The 20,180-nt window shown below is 49.2% G+C and overlaps 1 protein-coding gene across 5 annotated transcripts in view; it reads right to left on the bottom strand.

Annotated features, from left to right (window-relative positions):
* The window catches only part of MED15 (mediator complex subunit 15), an 86,873-nt gene extending 66,930 nt beyond the window's left edge, over nt 1-19,943 (bottom strand). For 2 of the 5 annotated variants that reach the window (XM_033232852.1, XM_033232854.1), the window contains exon 1: nt 19,745-19,943. In XM_033232852.1, the coding sequence (XP_033088743.1) occupies nt 19,745-19,812 (68 nt within the window). In that variant the 5' untranslated portion in view covers nt 19,813-19,943. The remainder of the gene's footprint in view (nt 1-19,744) is intronic. The other 3 variants (XM_033232855.1, XM_033232856.1, XM_033232853.1) reach the window with 2 other exon arrangements.
* Between the last annotated feature and the right edge of the window lie 237 nt (nt 19,944-20,180).

Below are 20,180 nucleotides of genomic sequence, written 5' to 3' on the forward strand. Positions count from 1 at the left end.
AAGGGGTAAAACCCTGTCTCAAAAAAAAAAATTTTTTTTTAAATTAAAATTAAATGACAAAATGCACATAAAGAATGTCATAGAGAAATACTCAGCAAACAATAGATTTTAAGAAGGGTCATGTGGCAGGGTACAGTGGCTCACACCCATAATCCCAGCATTTTGGGAAGCTGAGATGGGTGGCTCACCTGAGGTGGGGAGTTTGAGACCAGCCTGAACAACATGGAGAAAACCTGTTTCTACTGAAAATACAAAATTAGCCAGGCGTGGTGGCACATGCCTGTAAACTCAGCTACTCAGGAGGCTGAGGTAGGAGAATCGCTTGAACCCCAGAGGCGGAGGTTGCAGTCAGCCGAGATTGCGCCACTGCAGTCCAGCCTGGGTGACAGAGCTAGACTCCGTTTCAAAACAAAAACACAAAAAAACTGCCACATATTCCTTCTGCAAGTGGCCCCACAGTCAGCGCATGGATGGAGTTGGAAGGGACCTCCGGGTGAGTGAGGCCAATGGCACAGGCAAAGCAGTTCCTCCTACCCCCACCAATCTGAGAGGTGCCTTCTGGATGCAGCTCAAATGCCTCACCACACTCCCAGCCAGAAAAGCCCCTTCCCTGTCCTCCACCAGTACAGGGCTTGTTCTCATCCAGCCTTCTGAGCTTCACGAGGTCTCCAGACAGCTACAGGGTGGCATCCCACACTGTCCCTGGACTTCTTCCAATCCTGCAGCCAATTTACTGCCCCACTGCCCAGGTGGTTTAATCTCTAAGGCAGGAAATGATGAGATACCGATTGTTTAGTCATCAATGTACCCAAAGTAAACACATGGCCTCTCCATCTCTCAGGCAGCTGAGAGCACATTTGTCAAACTGTATCCCAAACAGACTGCAACTTCTCCTTTACTGGAACTTCTACATTCTGGTTCTTTTACTTTTTAAAGAAACATAAAAGTGTTTTTTAACAAGATAAAAATATATACTTCAGAATTTAACTCTCCACCCACATGTAGGAATGGGTATTTTGGTCTTGCAGAAAGAAAATCTCGAATCATACCAATACAGGAGACTTCAAACACTGTACACCCCTCTGGACTGCTTGATGACACTTTCTTGCCTCTATTCTCAAGATCTCTCAACTCCCAGTAAACAAGATCACTGAAAGAACTAACCTGCAGAAAAGGCTGCTGTCCTTCAAACTGTGTGCTATTGTCTAAGCTAGTTCAGAAGAATACACGAGCTTCCTTCACATACTCCAATCTGTTGGTTTGACTTCTAAAGAACCAGCAGAGCTGGAAAAGCCTTGAGATCTCTGTCCTGGTGCTGGCCTGGAGCTCCCCTACATCTAGCCTGAAAGTGTCCCCACTCACCAGCAGGAAAGCATGTGGCAAGGATGAGATCTGCAAACCCAAATGCTGATCTCACATGGCTCTGTGGTATTTGGTGGGGGTGGGGAAGCTCGATCTTTTAGAGATCTGCACTCAACTACTCATAGTTGAAATCATCTGGTGTCTGGGATGTGATTTAAAATAGTCCAGGAGGTGGTGAGGAGGGGTGGGTGAAGCAACACTGGCCATATGTTGCTAACTCCCAAAGTAGTTGGGAGACCATTTTTCTATTATCTCTACTTCTGGGAACACTTGAAAAAGTCCATAATGAACTTTTTTTTTTTTTTTTTTTAAAAAGGAAGTCAAATGCTTATCTCAAGCCTGTGGGATGACTGTGCATGATCCACACCTCATGTGAACCTGGGCTGTGAGCATGCAGGTCCCAGCCAGACTCCATCAGGGGAGAGAACACAACTTAAGCCATGGGAAACCTGTAACTCAAAACTGAACTCACAGTCATAGCCTAGTTTCACTTTAAAAATACATGTGTATATGTATTTACATATTTAAAATGCAAACACATCAAGCTATAAGCACACACAGGACTGGTGGAAATATATCAGTATGTCAGTAACAGCCAGCTCTGGGGAGAGAGTATGGAAAACACCTTCCTGTTTTTCAGTCCTCTACAATGTTATCTGGAATGGAATGAAGTACTACACCCACAAGTCCTGAAGCTACTGACCAAAACAGGAGGGAGAGATGGGACCGGGGATGCCATGACTGGAATCTGATGGTTTCCACCATGCCCCATCCTCTCATCCCACAGTCTTTCTTCACATCTGCTCTGCCCACCACAGGCCTGCTCTGGAGTTCTCTGCTCTGCCCCTTCTGCCATCCCCACCTAGGCAGATGGGTTTCATCCAGCCTCCAGGACGGCCCACCCACTTGTTCCTGCAGCAGGCTGCTCTTCCCAGGTTTGCTTCCCCATCTCCCACTGGCTGTTGGAAATTTCACCCACACCCACTCCCCACATCATCATCACCTTACATCCAGCCCTCAGATGAGCACAGAGGCTGCGGCAGGAGAACTGGTGGAGTGCATACCAGTGGCTTCCTCCTCCAAATTCATAGACACATGCACACAGAACACGAGCATTCACACATGGAACCACCAAGTCCTACCACTTATTTCCTTGTGGGCTCCCTCCCTCCTAGATCATCCTTTCCATTCCTTTTTGTCTTTTTTTTTTTTGAGACAGAGTCTCGCTCTGTCGCCCAGGCCGGAGTGCAGTGGCGCTATCTCGGCTCACTGCAAGCTCCGCCTCCTGGGTTCACGCCATTCTCCTGCCTCAGCCTCCCGAGTAGCTGGGACTACAGACGCCCGCCACCTCACCTGGCTAGTTTTTTGTATTTTTTAGTAGAGACGGGGTTTCACCGTGTTAGCCAGGATGGTCTCGATCTCCTGACCTCGTGATCCGCCCGTCTCGGCCTCCCAAAGTGCTGGGATTACAGGCTTGAGCCACTGCGCCCGACCTCCTTTTTTTCTTTTTTTTTTTAATCATCTTTTCTATTCCTACTGTCACTGCACCCAGTAAATTTCAATGTGCATTCAAAATCAATGACAGAGCCTGTTATAAAGGCAGGTTCCTTGACAATGCCAGGTGCTGGCAAGGATGTCTAGCAAGTGGAACTCCCTCACATTTTGCTGGTGGGAACGTAAACTAGTACCACTTGGGAAGAGTGTTCAGCAGAATATGCTAAGAGACACATCCCCTGACCCAGCCCTCTATTTAACTTCTAGGTGCACAGCCCAGAGAATTAAGTGCATGTATTTATCAGAAGACATGACCAAAGTCATTCCTGGTGTTGCCTTCATGTAGCCAACACCTGGAACTAACACCAAAGCTCATTAGGCACAAAACAAAAAAGTAATCTGGAACAGAGTCCTCCATGGAATAACACATCATAAACGAGAACAGGCTGGGCACGGTGGCTCACGCCTATAATCCCAGTATGTTGGGAGGCCAAGGCAGGTGGATCACCTGAGGTCAGGAGTTCAACACCAGCCTGCTCAACATGGTGAAACCCCATCTCTACTAAAAACACAAAAATTAGCCAGACACGGTGGTGCACGCCTGTAGTCCCAGCTACTCTGGAGGCTGAGGTAGGAGAATCACGTGAACCCTGGAGGCGGAGGTTGCAGTGAGCTGAGATTGAGCCACTGCACTTCAGCGTAGGCAACAGAGCAAGACTCTGTCTCGGCCGGACGCGGTGGCTCAAGCCTGTAATCCCAGCACTTTGGGAGGCCGAGACGGGCGGATCACGAGGTCAGGAGATCGAGACCATCCTGGCTAATACGGCGAAACCCCGTCTCTACTAAAAAAATACAAAAAAAACTAGCCGGGCGACGAGGCGGGCGCCTGTAGTCCCAGCTACTCGGGAGGCTGAGACAGGAGAATGGCGTGAACCCAGGAGGCGGAGCTTGCAGTGAGCTGAGAGCAGGCCACTGCACTCCAGCCTGGGCGGCAGAGCAAGACTCCGTCTCAAAAAAAAAAAAAAAAAAAGACTCTGTCTCAAAAATAAATAAATAGATAAATAAGGCTGGGCATGGTGGCTCACACCTGTAATCCCAGCACTTTGGGAGGCCGAGGTGGGGGGATCACGGGGTCAGGAGATCGAGACCATCCCGGCTAACACGGTGAAACCCCAACTCTACTAAAAAACTACAAAAAAAATTAGCCATTTGTGGTGGCAGGTGCCTGTAGTCCCAGCTACTCGGGAGACTAAGGCAGGAGAATGGCATGAACCTGGGAGGCAGAGCTTGCAGTAAGCCAAGATCGGGCCACTGCACTTCAGCCTGGGCAACAGAGCAAGACTCCGTCTCAAAAAAAAAAAAAAATAGCCTGGGCACGGTGGCTCACTCCTGTAATCCCAGCACTTTGGGAGGCCAAGGTGGGTGGATCCCCTGAGGTCAGGAGTTCGAGACCAGCCTGGCCAACATGGTAAAACCCCATCTCTACTAAAAATATGAAAATTAAGGGCCGGGCGTGGTGGCTCACACCTGTAATCCCAGCACTTTGGGAGGCCGAGGTGGGTAGATCATGAGGTCAGGAGATGGAGACCATCCTGGCTAACATGGTGAAACCCCGTCTCTACTAAAAATACAAAAAAATTAGCCAGGCGTGGTGGCGGGTGCCTACAGTCCCAGCTACTCAGAGGCTGAGGCAAGAGAATGGCATGAACCCAGGAGGTGGAGCTTGCAGTGAGCTGAGATCGTGCCACTGCACTCCAACCTGGGCAACACAGCAAGACTCCATCTCAAAAAATCAAATGAAATAAAAATACAAAAATTAGCCAGGTATGGTGGTGTGAGCCTGTAATCCCAGCTCCTCGGGAGGCTGAGGCAGGAGAATTGCTGGAACCTAGGAGGCAGATGTTGCAGGGAGCCAAGATTGTGCTACTGCACCCCAGCCTGGGTAACAGAGCGAGACTCGGTCTCCAAAAAAAAAAAAAAGAGAAAAGAACAACTGCTGCCTGTGAGGATAAATTTCACACATGATGCACATGATTGTACAGTGCTGTAATCCCAGCACTCTGGGAGGCTGAAGCAGGTGGACTGCTTGAGCCCAGGAGTTCGAGACCAGCCTGGGAAACATGGCAAAACCCCATTTCTACAAAAAACACAAAAATTAGCAGGGCGTGGTGGTGAGCACATGTAGTACCTGCTACTGGGGAGGCTGAAGTGGGAAGATTGCTTGAGCCCAGGAGGTCGAGACTGCAGTGAGCCAAGACTGTACCATTGCACGCTACCCTGGGCAATAGGGCAGACCCTGTCTCAAAAAAAAATGATGGCACAGAGTGTGATTGCAGAGATTCCAAATGTCTCCCCGGCCATGGAAGTCAGAAGACTGGTACAGTTTGCCCTGGCTGGGTGCAAATCTGAGGAGTATGAATAGTTCTCTGGTGGCACACTCAAGACTGGAGGCACGTGTATCATTCACTATGATAGGGATTACACCTCAATTTAAATACCCCATGAAATAAGCAAGAGCTTTGAGCCCCGTGCCCCAGGACCCTGCCCTGTCCTTTGGTTGGCCTGAATGCCTACTACAGAGCACTTGACAGGGACTTCTCCCTCACATGAATGAAAGCGGACTGACAGCACTTGCAGGACGTATGGTGACCCACCCCAGGGCTTCTGAGGACGAACCCTGAGTTCTATTTTACAACAAGGGCTCCATCTCAAACATGGCAGCCAGATCATTCCTTGAAGGTCATACCTGATGAGGAGGACTGAAAGGAAGCTTGGAAAGAGCAGAAGAGAAGGGCAGCAGGGAAGTGGGATGAGTCACTTCTTAACCTACAAGCACTGCCTTCACCAAGCCCCAAGAGCCCACCAACACAAGAAGGAACAAGGGGGTACTCAGGCTGGGAAGAACAGAAGTTCCAGGGGTGGGGGTCTTGCTGGTCCCCTGCCTTTGGCCCAGATGTCCCTCATTCCCCTTCAACCCTCCAGCTCACACTTCACTCTTACGTGAACCCCTATCTCTCCCCCAGATTCATAGGCACAGAGCTCAGAGAAGATGCTGGGGCCAAGGAATAAAAGTGAACAAATCCTGCCAAAGAGAAGGGTCAGTTAAAAAAAATTAAAATTAAAAAGACAGAAACAAATAAAAGGAAACAGAGTCCAGAAGGAGGGGACCCCCAGGGAGTATGGGAAGATGGTATAAGTGAGAACGAGCTGGTGAATCCCGGGGAAGAGGATGCCTGAGTGCTTTTACTGTCCTTGCCACTCTCTGTACATTTGAAATATTCTCAAAATAAAAAGCTCAGGCCGGGTGCAATGGCTCACGCCTGTAATCCCAGCACTTTGGGAGGACGAGGCAGGCAGATCACCTAAGGTCAGAAGTTTGAGACCAGCCTGGTCAGCATGGTGAAACCCCCATCTGTAATAAAAATACAAAAATTAGCCAGGTGTGGTGGTGCAGGCCTGTAATCCCAGCTACTCAGGAGGCTGAGGCACAAGAATTGCTTGAACTCAGAAGGCGGAGGTTGCAGTAAGCCAAGGTCATGCCACTGCACTTCAGCCTGGGCAACAGAGCGAGACTGTCTCAAAAAAACATAAATAAATAAAAATAAAAACACCCTCAAAATAAGGAGACATGGGGCTTGGAAAGAAGGTAAACCATCTTCTCCAAGGACTCACTGCCCTAAATAACAGTTACTGCACATCAAGCTGCTTAACCCAATCACGGGGCCTCTATTAACAGCCCTGCACCTAGGCTAGAGAGTCATTACTAAAGTTGAGGCAAACATCTCCCTTACAGGGTGATGGTTTAGAGGTAATTACGCCTTGGCTCTTATTCTATTCCCCTTTGTTCTCTAGCCTGTGCTCCCCTTTGTCTTTAAATAAATGTCTCAGGGCCAGGTACAGTGGCTCACACCTGTAATCCTAGCACTTTGGGAGGCGGAGGCAGCAGATCGCTCAAGCCCAGGAGTTGGAGACCAGCCAACATGGCAAAATCCTGTCTCTACAAAAAATACACAAATTAGCACGGCATGGTAGCACACACCTATGGTCCCAGCTACTTGGGAGGCTGATGTGGGAGGATCGTGTGAGCCCCGGTGGTGGAGGTCGCAGCGAGCCACAATCACGCTACTGTACTCCAGCCTGAGTGACAGAGTGAGACCCTGCCAAATAAAAAATAAATAAATGTCTCGAAAAGAAAATCAACCATCACAAGCTGTGAGGGGAAAAAAAAGTTCAAAATGAGAAGTTCAGAATGGTTTAGGTAGCACTGATGGACAAAACCATGGCAGACTTTAATTAAAGCCAGCACTGCTTTCCACAACCCTACATATAATTATTATGTACTTCATCTAGGCCAAAATATTGTGCTAAGAACTACAAGAGACACAGAGCTATGGGTCCAGGTACCACACTCAAAGAATTTCCAATGCTGTTGGCAAGGCAAAAAATAGTTAATCAGTTCATGTCAGGATGCACTCAATGAGGGCTCTGCAGCCACCATAGGCTGAGCTAACCATCAGGGGTCAACTGGAGGGGATGAAGCCAAAGTCAAAGCTTCACCAGAGAAGAGGGTCACAGAGACAGAGGAAGAGCCAGCCGCTACAGCATCCAGAGAGGGCATGGTGTGGCACAAAGCTCTCGTGCCAATATGAAGAAAGGTAACTTGGAAGGACAGTGTCAAACTGAAAGGGAAAGGGCCTCAAGCTCCCTTGCACAGATGGAAAGGATGGAATCATCTTGGGAAGGCTGGTCTGGCATTGAGGGCCCAGGTGAGAGAGGTCACATATCCTGAATACAAAGCACACAGTGATTTTCCACCTCAGATAACTAGCTATAGCCACCTCACTTACAGACAGGTCCACCCTATCTAAAGATTTCTGATGACAAAAGCAATATGCATTCATTCTTGACAAAAATACACACAGGTATATATGTAGCGAAAATTACATGGAAAACTAAAATCATGGCTGGGCACGGTGGCTAACGCCTATAATCCCACCACTTTGGGAGGCTGAGGTGGGTGGATCATTTGGGGCCAGGAGTTTGAGACCAGCCTGGCCAATATAATGAAACCCCATCTCTACTAAAAATACAAAAATTAGCTGGGTGTGGTTTCGTGCGCCTGTAATCCCAGCTACTCAGGAGGCTGAGGCAGAGAATCGCTTGAACCTGGGAGGCAGAGGCTGCAATGAGGCAAGATCGCGCCACTGCACGCCAGCCTGGGCGACAGAGCGAGACTCCATCTGAAACAAAGAAAACATTAAAATCATTCATAACAGTTAAAGATATCTGTTTAATAAAACTCAACCTGTACCATGCATCCTGCTTGGTAACAAGCACTTGTCGATGTTGACACATTATGGCAGTACCTCCCGTCAATGTCAACAGCAGCACAGAGCCCATCGCCTGCAGCTACAACTCTAACCAAGCTCCCACTGTTGGTCTGTTTCACACATCCCACTCCTGAGACAATGATGTGGCAATGAGCATCCTCATCACCATCAGGTTTTGAATACTTTCCTGATTGTGCCCTTGGAGGAAATAGACATTTTAAGGTACTGGGATAAACAGTATTGCCAAAAGGCCTTCCAGAAAAAATGCCTCTAATTTAAGTGCCCCCAGCTGAGCTGTCTGGTTGCCTGCATCTTCCTGTGGTGCTTCTGCCATCTCTACCTGAGGTGAATGTCCCCTCAGGACAGCCCCCATCACCATAGCAGCTGAATGGGCCTATAATAGTACTCAGAAAACTGGCACTGGACAGACCTAGCAATCCCCCTGCTACAGCAATCCTGAGAGGCAGGAAATGATTGATTCAAGTTCCTGCCCTGAGAAGTTCAGACCAGGAGGAGATAAGCCTTCAAACAACCCAAGGGCAACCTGGAAACTCCTCACCAAGCCTGTGAAAAAAGCAGGGGGGTGGGGGCAGCGGAAGGCCCAGCCTCCTTGGAGAATGGCTAAACTGCTCAGCCACGGAAAGGAAGGATCTTTGAGGCAGGCGAAAAAACTGGATGCAGAGCAGGGAGCAAGAACTGAGACTGTCTGAGGGTCCACTGCCAGCTTGGTATGATGGAGCACGGGTTAAGGCACTGGCAGGCAGGTGCAGACGGTGCAGGAAGGGTAAAGACTAAGAACAGAATCCACAGACAGTGGGCAGCCACTAAAACACTCTGGGCATCAAAATAACTGGGGAGGACCAGGAGTAGTGGCTCATGCCTGTAATCCAACACTTTGGGAGGCAAAGGCAGGAGGATCACTTGAAGCCAGGAGTTCAAGACCAGCCTGGGCAACAAATCAAGACCTGGTCTCTACCAAAAAAAAAAAAAAAAAAAGAAAATTAGCCAGCCCGTGGTGGCGCCTGCCCTTAGTCCCAGCTACTTGGGAAGCTAAGGCAGGAAGATCACTTAAGTCCAGGAGTTAGAGGCTGCAGTGAACTATGATCGTACCGCTGCACTGGGGAACAGAGCAAGACCTTTTCTCAAAAAAAAGTAATAATAATTGTGCGGCAATCAAGTACATGAAACAAGAGTTGATAATCACTGAAGCAGAGTGGTGGCTATATGGACATAGGGGTCTTTATTCTATTTGGTTTTTTGATTTAAATTTTCCATTTGGAATTTTAAAAAATTCATTAAAATTCCTTAAAATGGGGCCGGGTGCGGTGGCTCAAGCCTGTAATCCCAGCACTTTGGGAGGCCGAGACGGGCGGATCACGAGGTCAGGAGATCGAGACCATCCTGGCTAATACGGTGAAACCCTGTCTCTACTTAAAAATACAAAAAACTAGCCGGGCGACGAGGCGGGCGCCTGTAGTCCCAGCTACTCGGAGGCTGAGGCAGGAGAATGGCATAAACCCGGGAGGCGGAGCTTGCAGTGAGCTGAGATCCGGCCACTGCACTCCAGCCTGGGTGGCAGAGCAAGACTCCGTCTCAAAAAAAAAAAAAAAAAAATTCCTTAAAATGTTTTCCCTCCAGATAATTAACAGAAATTATTGTCCCAAGGAATGCTTTAAAGGGGGATAGTACCCCACAGCCCTGCCATGATAGTGGCAGGGAGATAACCATGTGGTCACGATCCTTCCTACCTTGGGATGCCCAGCATGGGTCCTTGACTGGCCACAGACACAGCATCACAAACAGCAGTAACAGCTGGAAGACCTCTGGTCAGGGTGGATGTCAGGGCCTGCAACTGTGGTAGGCACGTGGGGTCACTTACAAAAGGGACCTGGTAGGGCTAGGGGCTAAGGTCTGAGGGGTACTCGTTGGCAGAGGCCAAAGATCAAAGGGGCTTGCCGGCTGGCTCTTCCTCTGCTGTTAGGGTCCAATGACCCATGGGGAGCTGCTAAGGTTATAAAGAAGCCACTAGCATCAGGCCTCTCTACTGGGTCTCCCAGTACATTTGGCTTGGGTTAACTCTGAGCTGCTCCTCTTGCTCCCCAACTCCCAACAGCCTGCAACCTCTCTTTCCAAAATTAAAAGGTGGTTTGGGCCGAGCACAGTGACTCATGCCTGTAATCCCAGCACTTCAGGAGGCTGAGGCGGGTGGATTACCTGAGGTCAGGAGTTCGAGGCCAGCCTGGCCAACATGGTGAAACCCCATCTCTACTAAAAATACAAAAAATTAGATAGGGATGGTGGCAGGATCCTGCAATCCCAGCTACTCGGGAGGCTGAGGCAGGAGAATCGCTTGAACCTGGGAGATGGGGGTTGCAGTGAGCCAAGATCATGCCATTGCACTCCAGCCCGGGCAACAAGAGTGAAACTCCATCTTAAAAAAAAAAAAAGAAAAGAAAGAAAGGTGGTTTGTCTGTATTGTCCTGTTGTGGTTCAGCAACTATTTATTTATTTATTTATTTTTTAGACGGAGTCTCGCTCTGTCACCCAGGCTGGAGTAAAGTGGCATGATCTTGATTGAGTGCAACCTCCGCCTCTCAGGTTCAAGCGATTCTCCTGCCTCAGCCTCCCAAGTAGCTGGGACTACAGGTGTGTGTCACTATGCTTGGCTAATTTTTGTATTTTTAGTAGAGATAGGGTTTCATTATGTTGGCCAGGCTGGTCTTGAACGCCTGAGCTCAAGAAGGATATATATATAATATATGTTATTTATATAAAATTTTATATGTTCCTTATATAATATATATATGCATACATATATACATACATACACATACATATACACACTATGTGTGTGTGTATATATATATTTGGTTTTTTTTTGAGACTGAGTCTCCCTCTGTCGCCAGGCTGGAGCGCAGTGGCACGATCTTGGTTCATTGCAACCTCTGCCTCCTGGGTTCAAGCAATTCTCCTACCTCAGCCTCCCAAGTAGCTGGGACTACAGGCACCCGCCACCACGCCCAACTAGTTTTTGTATTTTTAGTAGAGACGGGGTTTTCATCATGTTGGCCAGGCTGGTCTCGAGCTCCTCTCAGGTGATCTGCCTGCCTTGGCTCCCCAAAGTGCTAGCCACCGCGCCCAGCCTAAATATATTTTTTGTAGAGCCAAGGCTTCACCATGTTGCCCAGGTTGGTCTCAAACTCCTGAGCTCAAGCAATCCACTCACCTTAACCTTCCAAAGTGCTAGGATTACAGGCATGAGCTATCGCGCTCGGCCTTCGTAAACTTTATTATGAGATTTTTTGGCGGCTTATTTTTTTAGCTCATCAGCTATCATTAGTGTTAGTGTATCTTATGTGTGGCCCAAAACAATTCTTCTTCTTCCTATGTGGCCCAGGGAAGCCAAAAGACTGGACACCCCTGATTTACAACATGCAGAGTAACTCTAAGCAGCTGTGGCCTCTCCTCTAGGCTTCATTTTCCTCATCTTATAAATGGGAGTGGCCGGGCGCGGTGGCTCAAGCCTGTAATCCCAGCACTTGGGAGGCCGAGACGGGCGGATCACGAGGTCAGGAGATCGAGACCATCCTGGCTAACACGGTGAAACCCTGTCTCTACTAAAAAATACAAAAAATTAGCCGGGCGAGGTGGCGGGCGCCTGTAGTCCCAGCTACTCGGGAGGCTGAGGCAGGAGAATGCCATAAAATCTGGGAGGTGGAGCTTGCAGTGAGCTGAGATCCGGCCACAGCACTCCAGCCTGGGCGACAGAGCGAGACTCCGTCTCAAAAAAAAAATTAAAAAAAAAATTAAAAATAAAAAATAAATGGGAGTAACATGTGCACCTACTGACAAAGCAAGCATGAAGAGGGGATGAGTCAACATCTGTCAACTCCTGCAACAGGGCTTGGCATAGCATGCCTGCTGCATGTCAGCTGCTGTTGAGAAAGCCCTGAATTCCTGAGCAGATGACTGAGGGCTCAGGTCACTGTCACGACTGGCCTAGAGGCTCAACAATCACTTCCTATTTGCCCATCAGGAGCAGCCCTATGGGGCATTCGGACTATGAATGTGAAGAGAGGGACAGAAAGGGCCCCTAGCCTCAAGGAATGGACATTCTAGCAATAGGTTATACACAGACACCTGTAAGCCAGTGCAGTCACTTAGGTGACAACCAGGCTATGAAGCTGGAAAACAAGGGCCGGAACTGCACCAGAAGGGCACAGAGCTGTGAGTGGGAAAAGCCACAGAAAAAGCTCAGCCAAGGCTGACTCACTGGCTTCTGCCTACGGCAAGGACCATAACCCACAGGCAGAATCTTGGCTTGCAAGTTTAAAGGCACTCCCCATTCTTCTGAAGACCTCTCCAGATCCCTGGAAGTTGCTGTTCAATTGTATGTTTTGTTCCTTGTGTTGTCTTACTTGGAGCTCACGTCTCTCTGGAGGCTTCACTAGAAGAGGTGGCTGACCTGCTAGTCCCAGCTCCATTCCATGCTTCCCCTGAGCCTCTTCTGGCACTTCACCAGATACTGGACTGTCCTTTCCCAGTTGTGTCACCTCCTCTCTGTACTGTTTTGCCCAATGGACATCTATTTATTTCATCTTTATATGTGCAATCTGCTGTACAGAGGGGTGGCACGGATAAAAGTCTCAAGAATAAGGTGACAGAAAAATAAAAAAGAATTGAAAGAAAATAGCTGATAAGGTCCTTTTGTTCATTCACAGCTTAAATATTTTCTACAAACCTGCATGACAGGTGCAGCACTAGTCACTGCAGATGCACACTTGTTCTCTGAGAGACTACAGCCCAGAGACAGGCTCAACATTAACCCAGCAATCCCATGAGGAAGTCCAAGCCCCAGAAAGGCCAGTTAAATTGGTTCTAAGGGTGGCTTATCCTGCAGTTTCTGCAGGGAGAGTAGATGTTCAGTGAAGAGTCAACAAACACAAGCATGGTGGCTCACACCTGTAATCCCAGCCCTTTGGGAGGCCGAGGTAGGTGGATCGCTTGAGCCCAGGAGATCAAGACCAGCCTGGGAAACATGGTGAAACCCTGTCTCTTACACAACATACAAAAATTAGCTGGGCCTGGTGGCATACGTCTGTAGTACCAGCTACTTGGGAAGGCTGAGGTGGGAGGATCGCTTAAGCCCGGGAGGCAGAGGTTGCAGTAGGCCAAGATCATGCCACTGCACTCCAAACTGGGTGATAGAGCAAGATTCTGTCTCAAAAAAAAAAAAAAAAAAAAAAGCCAACATGAACCTACTAACAATTTCCCAACTACCCTCCCCACAGGCTCCAGTAAGTGTCATCAATTTCCCTAACCAGGCTTGGGGTATCGGGGTATTACCTTCATTCTCCAAGACTATAGAATCTCCTACTCCTGGAAGGGCACAGGAGGTGGTGGCAGGGAGCTCACCACTGAGTCCCAAGACCTCTGCAAAGGCTTGTACAGAGGTCTCTTCATTTTTCCCTTCCACCATACCTGTAAAACAAATTGGCCTCCTATCATTTCATTGATGAGGGATACAATTAAGAAAGGCTCGGCCGGGCGCGGTGGCTCAAGCCTGTAATCCCAGCACTTTGGGAGGCCGAGACGGGCGGATCACGAGGTCAGGAGATCGAGACCATCCTGGCTAACACGGCGAAACCCCGTCTCTACTAAAAAATACAAAAAACTAGCCGGGCGAGGTGGCGGGCGCTTGTAGTCCCAGCTACTCGGGAGGCTGAGGCAGGAGAATGGCGTAAACCCGGGAGGCGGAGCTTGCAGTGAGCTGAGATCCGGCCACTGCACTCCAGCCTGGGCGACAGAGCGAGACTCCGTCTCAAAAAAAAAAAGAAAGGCTCGGCCCGGTGCAGTGGCTCACGCCTGTAATCCCAGCACTTTGGGAGGCCGACACAGGTGGATCATGAGGTTGGGAGTTCAAGACCAGCCTGACCAAGATGGTTAAACCCCATCTCTACTAAAAACACAAAAATTAGCCAGGCGTGGTGGCGGGTGCCCATAATCCCAGCTACTCGGGAGGCTGAGGCAGAGAACTGCTTGAACCCGGGAGGCTGAGGTTGCAGTGAGCCGAGATCGCGCCATTGCACTCCAGCCTGGGCCACAGGGCAAGACTTCGTCTCAAAAAAAAAAGAAAAAAAAAGAACGGTTACCAAGTGGAGAAAGCAGGGGCTCCAGAGCTTTACAATGTACACTGGTTCAGGTAAAGAACACCACTGCACTGGAGAATCACTTGAGTACAGGAGTTTGAGGCTGCAGTGAGCTATGATCACAACACCTGCACTCCTGCCCAAGTGACAAAGCAAGACCCTGTCTCTTAAAAAATAAAAAACTAGGCCGGGCGCAGTGGCTGACACCTGTAATCCCAGCACTTCGGGAGACCGAGGCAGGTGGATCACGAGGTCAGGAGATCAAGACCATCCTGGCTAACATGGTGAAACCCGGTCTCTACTAAAAATACGAAAACAATTAGCCGGGCATGGTGGCAGGTGCCTGTAGTCCCAGCTACCTGGGAGGATGAGGCACGAGAATGGCGTGAACCCAGGAGGTGGAGCTTGCAGTGAGGCGAGATCGCACCACTGCACTCCAGCCTGGGCGACAAAGAGACTCCGCCTCAAAAAAGAAAAAAATTAAAAAATAAAGAATGCCACTGTAATACAAGAGGTGACCCAGCTGGGTGCGTTGGCTCACACCTGTAATCCCAGCACTTTGGGAGGCCAAGGCAGGCGGATCATGAGGTCAGGGTTTGAGACCAGCCTGACTAACATGGTGAAACTCCATCTCTACTAAAAATACAAAAATTAGCCAGGTCTGGTGGTGCGTGCCTGTAATCCCAGCTACTTGGGAGGCTGAGGCAGGAGAATCGTTTGAACCTGGGAGGCAGAGGGTGCAGGAGCCGAGATCACGCCACTGCACTCCAGCCTGGGCAACAGAGTGAGACTCTGTCTCAAAAAAAAAAAAAAAAAAAATTAGCTGGGCGTGGTGGTGGGCGCCTGTAATCCCAGCTACCTGGGAGACTGAGGCAGGAGAATGGCGTGAACCTGGGAGGCGGAGCTTGCAGTGAGCCGACATGGCATCATTGCACTCCAACCTGGGTGACAGAGTGAGACTCCATCTCAAAAAAAAAAAAAAAAAAGAAGTGACTCACACAGCCCCCTTCCACTCTTCAATAACTGTTTTGTATACCAGGTACCAAGCTTCATAGGTATGAGGTCCTATGGGAAACTAAAAAGGGCTGAGATAAAACATATCAGAGGTGGTGACCAACTTTAGATCAAGCAGGGAAGGATCCTCTGAATATCTGATACTGAGCAGACACCTAAAAGAAGGAGCTAGTCATGAATACAGTGGCAGGGAGGAGTCTACTCATTTTTGAATACCTTAAACACTTGATAATAAATTGGTTAAAAATAAAGAGCTCAGGGGCCAGGCATAGTGGCTCACATCTATAATCCCAGTGCTTTGGAAGGCTGAGTAGGGAGGATCACCTGAACCCAGGAATTCAAGACCAGTCTGGGCAACATGGTGAAACCTCATCTCTACAAAAAATGTAAAAATCAGTCAGGCGTGGTGGTGTGTGCCTGTAGTCCCACCTACTCAGAAGGCTACTGTGGGAGGATCGTTTGAGCCTGGAAGGCCAAGGCTGCAGTGAGCTATCATCGTACCACTGCACTCTAATCTGGGCCACAGAGCAAGATTCTGTCTCAAAAAAAAAAAAAAAAAAAAAAAGCTTAGAATGTTCAAGAAGCTGAAAGACCTGAGAGGTCAGAACAGGGTGGGGGTAGGAGAAAAGGTGACTATACCAGGTCAGGGTGAGGGACTAGGAGGGTGGGACATCTGGAGTTTTATTCTAATGCTAAGAGAAGTCACTGTTCTGCAGCAGGGCAGTGACTACACTTCAGGCCTCACCCTCACTTGTGCTGTTGAGGGAAGAAGGATGGGACTGGGAAGAGAGTAGGAGACCATAGCCCAGAATGGGCCCAGGTGAGGTGGAGGCAGTGGAGGGCTAAGAGGCTGAACTGGAGAGTCTCTGCAATGGCTGTCTAGTCACAGCCAGCCTCAACTCAAAATCCCTTTTCCTTAGTGGGAGCCAGGAGACTAGATTATATACTAGCTCATGCTCTGGGGCACTGTTCCCTAGGCTCTTAGTAGAGACAGATAACTAACCATCAGATGTTTTCTCCTCTGTCAAACCTTAACATGCTTTCTTTTTTTTTTTTTTTTTGAGACAGGGTCTCGCTCTGTGGCCCAGGTTGGAGTGCAGTGGTGTGATCGTAGCTCACTGCAGTCTCGACCTCCTGGGCTCAAGTGATCCCCCCCGCCTCAACCTCCAGAGTAGCTGGGACTATGAGTACACACCACCACACCCAGTTAATTGTTATTTTTTTTATGTTGCCTAGGCTGGTCTCAAACTCCTGGACTCAAGCAATCCCAGATCTCAGCCTCCCACAGTGCTGGGATTACAGGTGTGAGCCACAGTGCCTGGCCAAGCAAGAGACTTTCTCTATCTCTTCATCAACTATAAATTACTTGGGTACAAAGCATTTCCCAAAATGGCCAAAATTAAACAACAGTGTAAAAACATGGGAGGAAGTTAAGTGTTAAAAGTATGTCCAGAATTCTAATGCAAATCTTTTTTTAAAGCAAATTTTTTAACCTTGTGAGCACAATAAATCAAGGCACTGAGAATCACGACCTTCAACGTGAACCCTAGAGAGAAAGTGAATCCTAGAGAGAATACAGACAAATTTGAGAACTGAGAACACCCACATCACCACCTAGGGAAGGCAACCTTTGAAACTGCTCCTCCCTGCTATGGTAGGAGAATGCCCATCTCGTGCCTTATCCCCAGAACTTGGGAATATGCTACATTAGATGGCAAAAGGAATTCTGCAGATGTAATTAAAATACAAACTTTAAAATAAAGAGATTATCCTGGCTTCTCCGAGTGCACTAAATCTAATCTGAGCCCTGAAAAGCAGGATATTTTCTCTAGCTGAAATCAGAGATGTGGCAGAAGAACTGGCCCTCGCTGGAGGGAGACACATAAAAAGCATGAGAAAGAATTCGGGCAGCTTCTGGGAACAAAGATTGACTCCTGGCTAACAGCCAGTAAGGAAAGAGGGCACCTCAGTCCTACAAGCTCAAGGAACTGAATATGGCCAACAGCATAAATGGGCTTGCAAGCAGGTTCCACCCCAGGGCCTCCAGTAAGAAATGCACCCTGCCAACGTCTTGATTTCAGCCTTGTTAGGCCCTAAGCAGGAGACCTAGTGAAACCTACCTGGACCTCTGACCTACAGAAACTACCAGATGATAAATGTGTGTTTTTTGTTTGTTTTTGAGACGGAGTCCTGCTCTGTCACCAGGCTGGAGTGCAGTGGCGTGATCTCGGCTCACTGCAACCTCCGCCTCCCGGGTTCAAGCAATTCTCCTGCCTCAGACTCCTGAACAGCTGGGACTACAGGTGTGTGCCATCATACCTAGCTAATTTTTGTATTTTTAGTAGAAAGAGGGTTTCATTGTGTTGGCCAGGACGGTCTTGGTCTCTTGACCTCACGATCCACCCGCCTCAGTCTCCCAAAGTGCTGGGATTACACGCGTGAGCCACCACACTCGGCCAAATGTGTGTTGTTTTAAGATGCTAAATTTGTGGTAATTTGTTAGAGCGGCAATAGAAAAATACACCAACAGCAATCTCAAAAAAAAAAAAAAAAAAAGAACTCAATTCTCCTGGAAGCAAAATAAAGCTAAGTTAGGAAATATCTAGTCACTCTCAACACCCATAAACTCTTCAATCAATCACCCTCCCAGTCCTCTAACACTTTCCCTGCCCCCATTTTCTGTGATGACAACTCACCCTTCCAGGTCTTAAATTCTGGGCTTTCCAAAGAAGAACCCTTGCCCTGGGGACTTTTCTTGCAGGAACCCTGAAGTGGGATATCTCTCAAGATTTCACCTACAGATAACTATAGTGTATCAGTAAAACACTGTTCACTGATTGTGCAATATCCCCAGAAATATCCCAAGGCTATTCTTCCCAAAGCCCACAGCTACTAACTCTACAGTCCCTACTCTTTCCACTGTACTGAAAGGTTTCCCAGCATTCAGCCTGGCTTCCTTCCTTCCACAATGCTTCACCCTACACCCCACCCCCCTCCATCCAGTTAGTCATCAAGAATTGTCTACATTCCCCTTCCTCTGGAATCTGTCTTCCTCTTTCAGTTTCTACCACTGTCTAATGCAGGCCTTTATAATCTCCCGACCGACTAGGTCATGCCACAGTCATTTCATGGAGCAATGTGGCAGGCAGTGAGCTAGCAGTGAGAATACAAGGATGAAAAAGGACAGGTTCCCCACTCCCTCCAAATGTTCAAACTCCCTTAGTGGCTTAACTGGTCTCTCTTCTCTGTCCTTTATCCATCTCCAGGGACTCTAGGGATATTCCCATCACTGGCCTTTCACTACTTCAAAGAATGCCACATGCCAAACACAGGCTCAACTCCTTAGCACAACACCCCCACTAAAGTGCTAGTACCCGCTCACCCTCATTCCATTATCTCCTGAGCTCCCTTACTCCTCGAGCCCCGGAACTCTCAGCCTACAAGGTCTCCCTCCACGCAGTAAATGCACATGTTTCCTAACTCCTCAGCTTGGAATGGTGGCTATTTACACTCCTACTTGTCTTTCTAGGACTCAATTTATTCGTCACCTACTCACTAGACTGCCCCTGGTCGGCTCAAGTTAACCGCCGCTTCGCAAGAAACCTCTGCAGTATACACAACATTACAGACTGACAAGACTGCACTGTGACGGTTCCTTTACCGACAATGCCATCCCTCAGGAAAGGGGCTGTGTCTCAGGCAAACCTGTGGCGAGCACAACACGCCAATAAGCTCAGTTAAAAACTGCTAATAGAAACAAGCAGTCGGTGGTAAGGGGCTAGAGTTCCTCTGGGCGGGGCCCCTGATCCCAGTTCTTCACTCTCTCCTCCAGAAACGACGATCGCTTCCTGACAGTGGCTTCCTGCCATCCTTTGGCAAAGTCCACATTCCTTCTGGGGGTCACCCTTAGATCCTCCGTCCCACCGCCCACACCCCAAACAACTACCGTCCCAATCTCATCTTAATCCACCCTCCTCCCATCACTTTCTCTCACCGTTAACGCGCTTTTCTGGAAGAGAAAACATGAAGCACCCAGCTCTGCTAAACACACTACAGCCGGCTGCCTCTCTCCCTTTCCCTATTCAGTGTAGTTCAAAAAGCGGGGCTAAGTCTGCACCCAAAGCACACAAATGACGAATGAGAAAGCTCAAGACGATGATTCATAAGCCAGGGCTCGTTGGTTTGCAGAGCTCGGCCCCAGGAAAGCTAACGAGCAGTTCATGTCGGGAACAGAGGGGCCAGACAGGGGAGGCCCGCGCTCTGGGACCCACGCAAATCCCCGGCGCCTTCTGTCTCCCGGCGCCCTAGGTTTCTCACAGATCCGGCCCCGGCCTCGCCCGCCACGCGAAGGAGGAAGGCCCCGCAATCCAGCCCCCTGCCCCGACCACTACTCACATTTGACTGACCAGCTTCTGCCGGAAGGCGGTGCTCCGCCAGTCGGTCTCTTGCCCTGAAACGTCCATGCCTGTTCCCCAGCTCCCGCCGCCCGTAGCCCGCCCGGCCGCGACCGCCGCTGCCTCAACCACAGAGCCAGGCCCAAACCCGGAAACCGTCCGCGGCGCCTCGGCCGGGGGCCGGAAGTGAGGGGGTTGTGGGAAATGGAGTCTCACGCATAGGCCTGTGGGAAATGAAGTTCCCCGCCGAGGACGAAGCGGTCTCAGCTCCGCCCGGCTGGGAGACACACGCCCCTCTTCCAGTGCAGCTGTCGGACAGGGCAGGTGCTCCCGCAGCAGGCCCGCGCCTGACAGCCTGCATTTTCTGCGACTCTTCAGTGTGCTGGCCTTATCTAGTCCCTGACATCCAGACCCCTCTGGGATGCCGGGCCAAGCTG

This window comes from Trachypithecus francoisi, unplaced genomic scaffold, assembly GCF_009764315.1.
Source record: "Trachypithecus francoisi isolate TF-2019V2 unplaced genomic scaffold, Tfra_2.0 Lachesis_group14, whole genome shotgun sequence".
Classification (NCBI taxonomy): Eukaryota; Metazoa; Chordata; class Mammalia; order Primates; family Cercopithecidae; genus Trachypithecus; species Trachypithecus francoisi.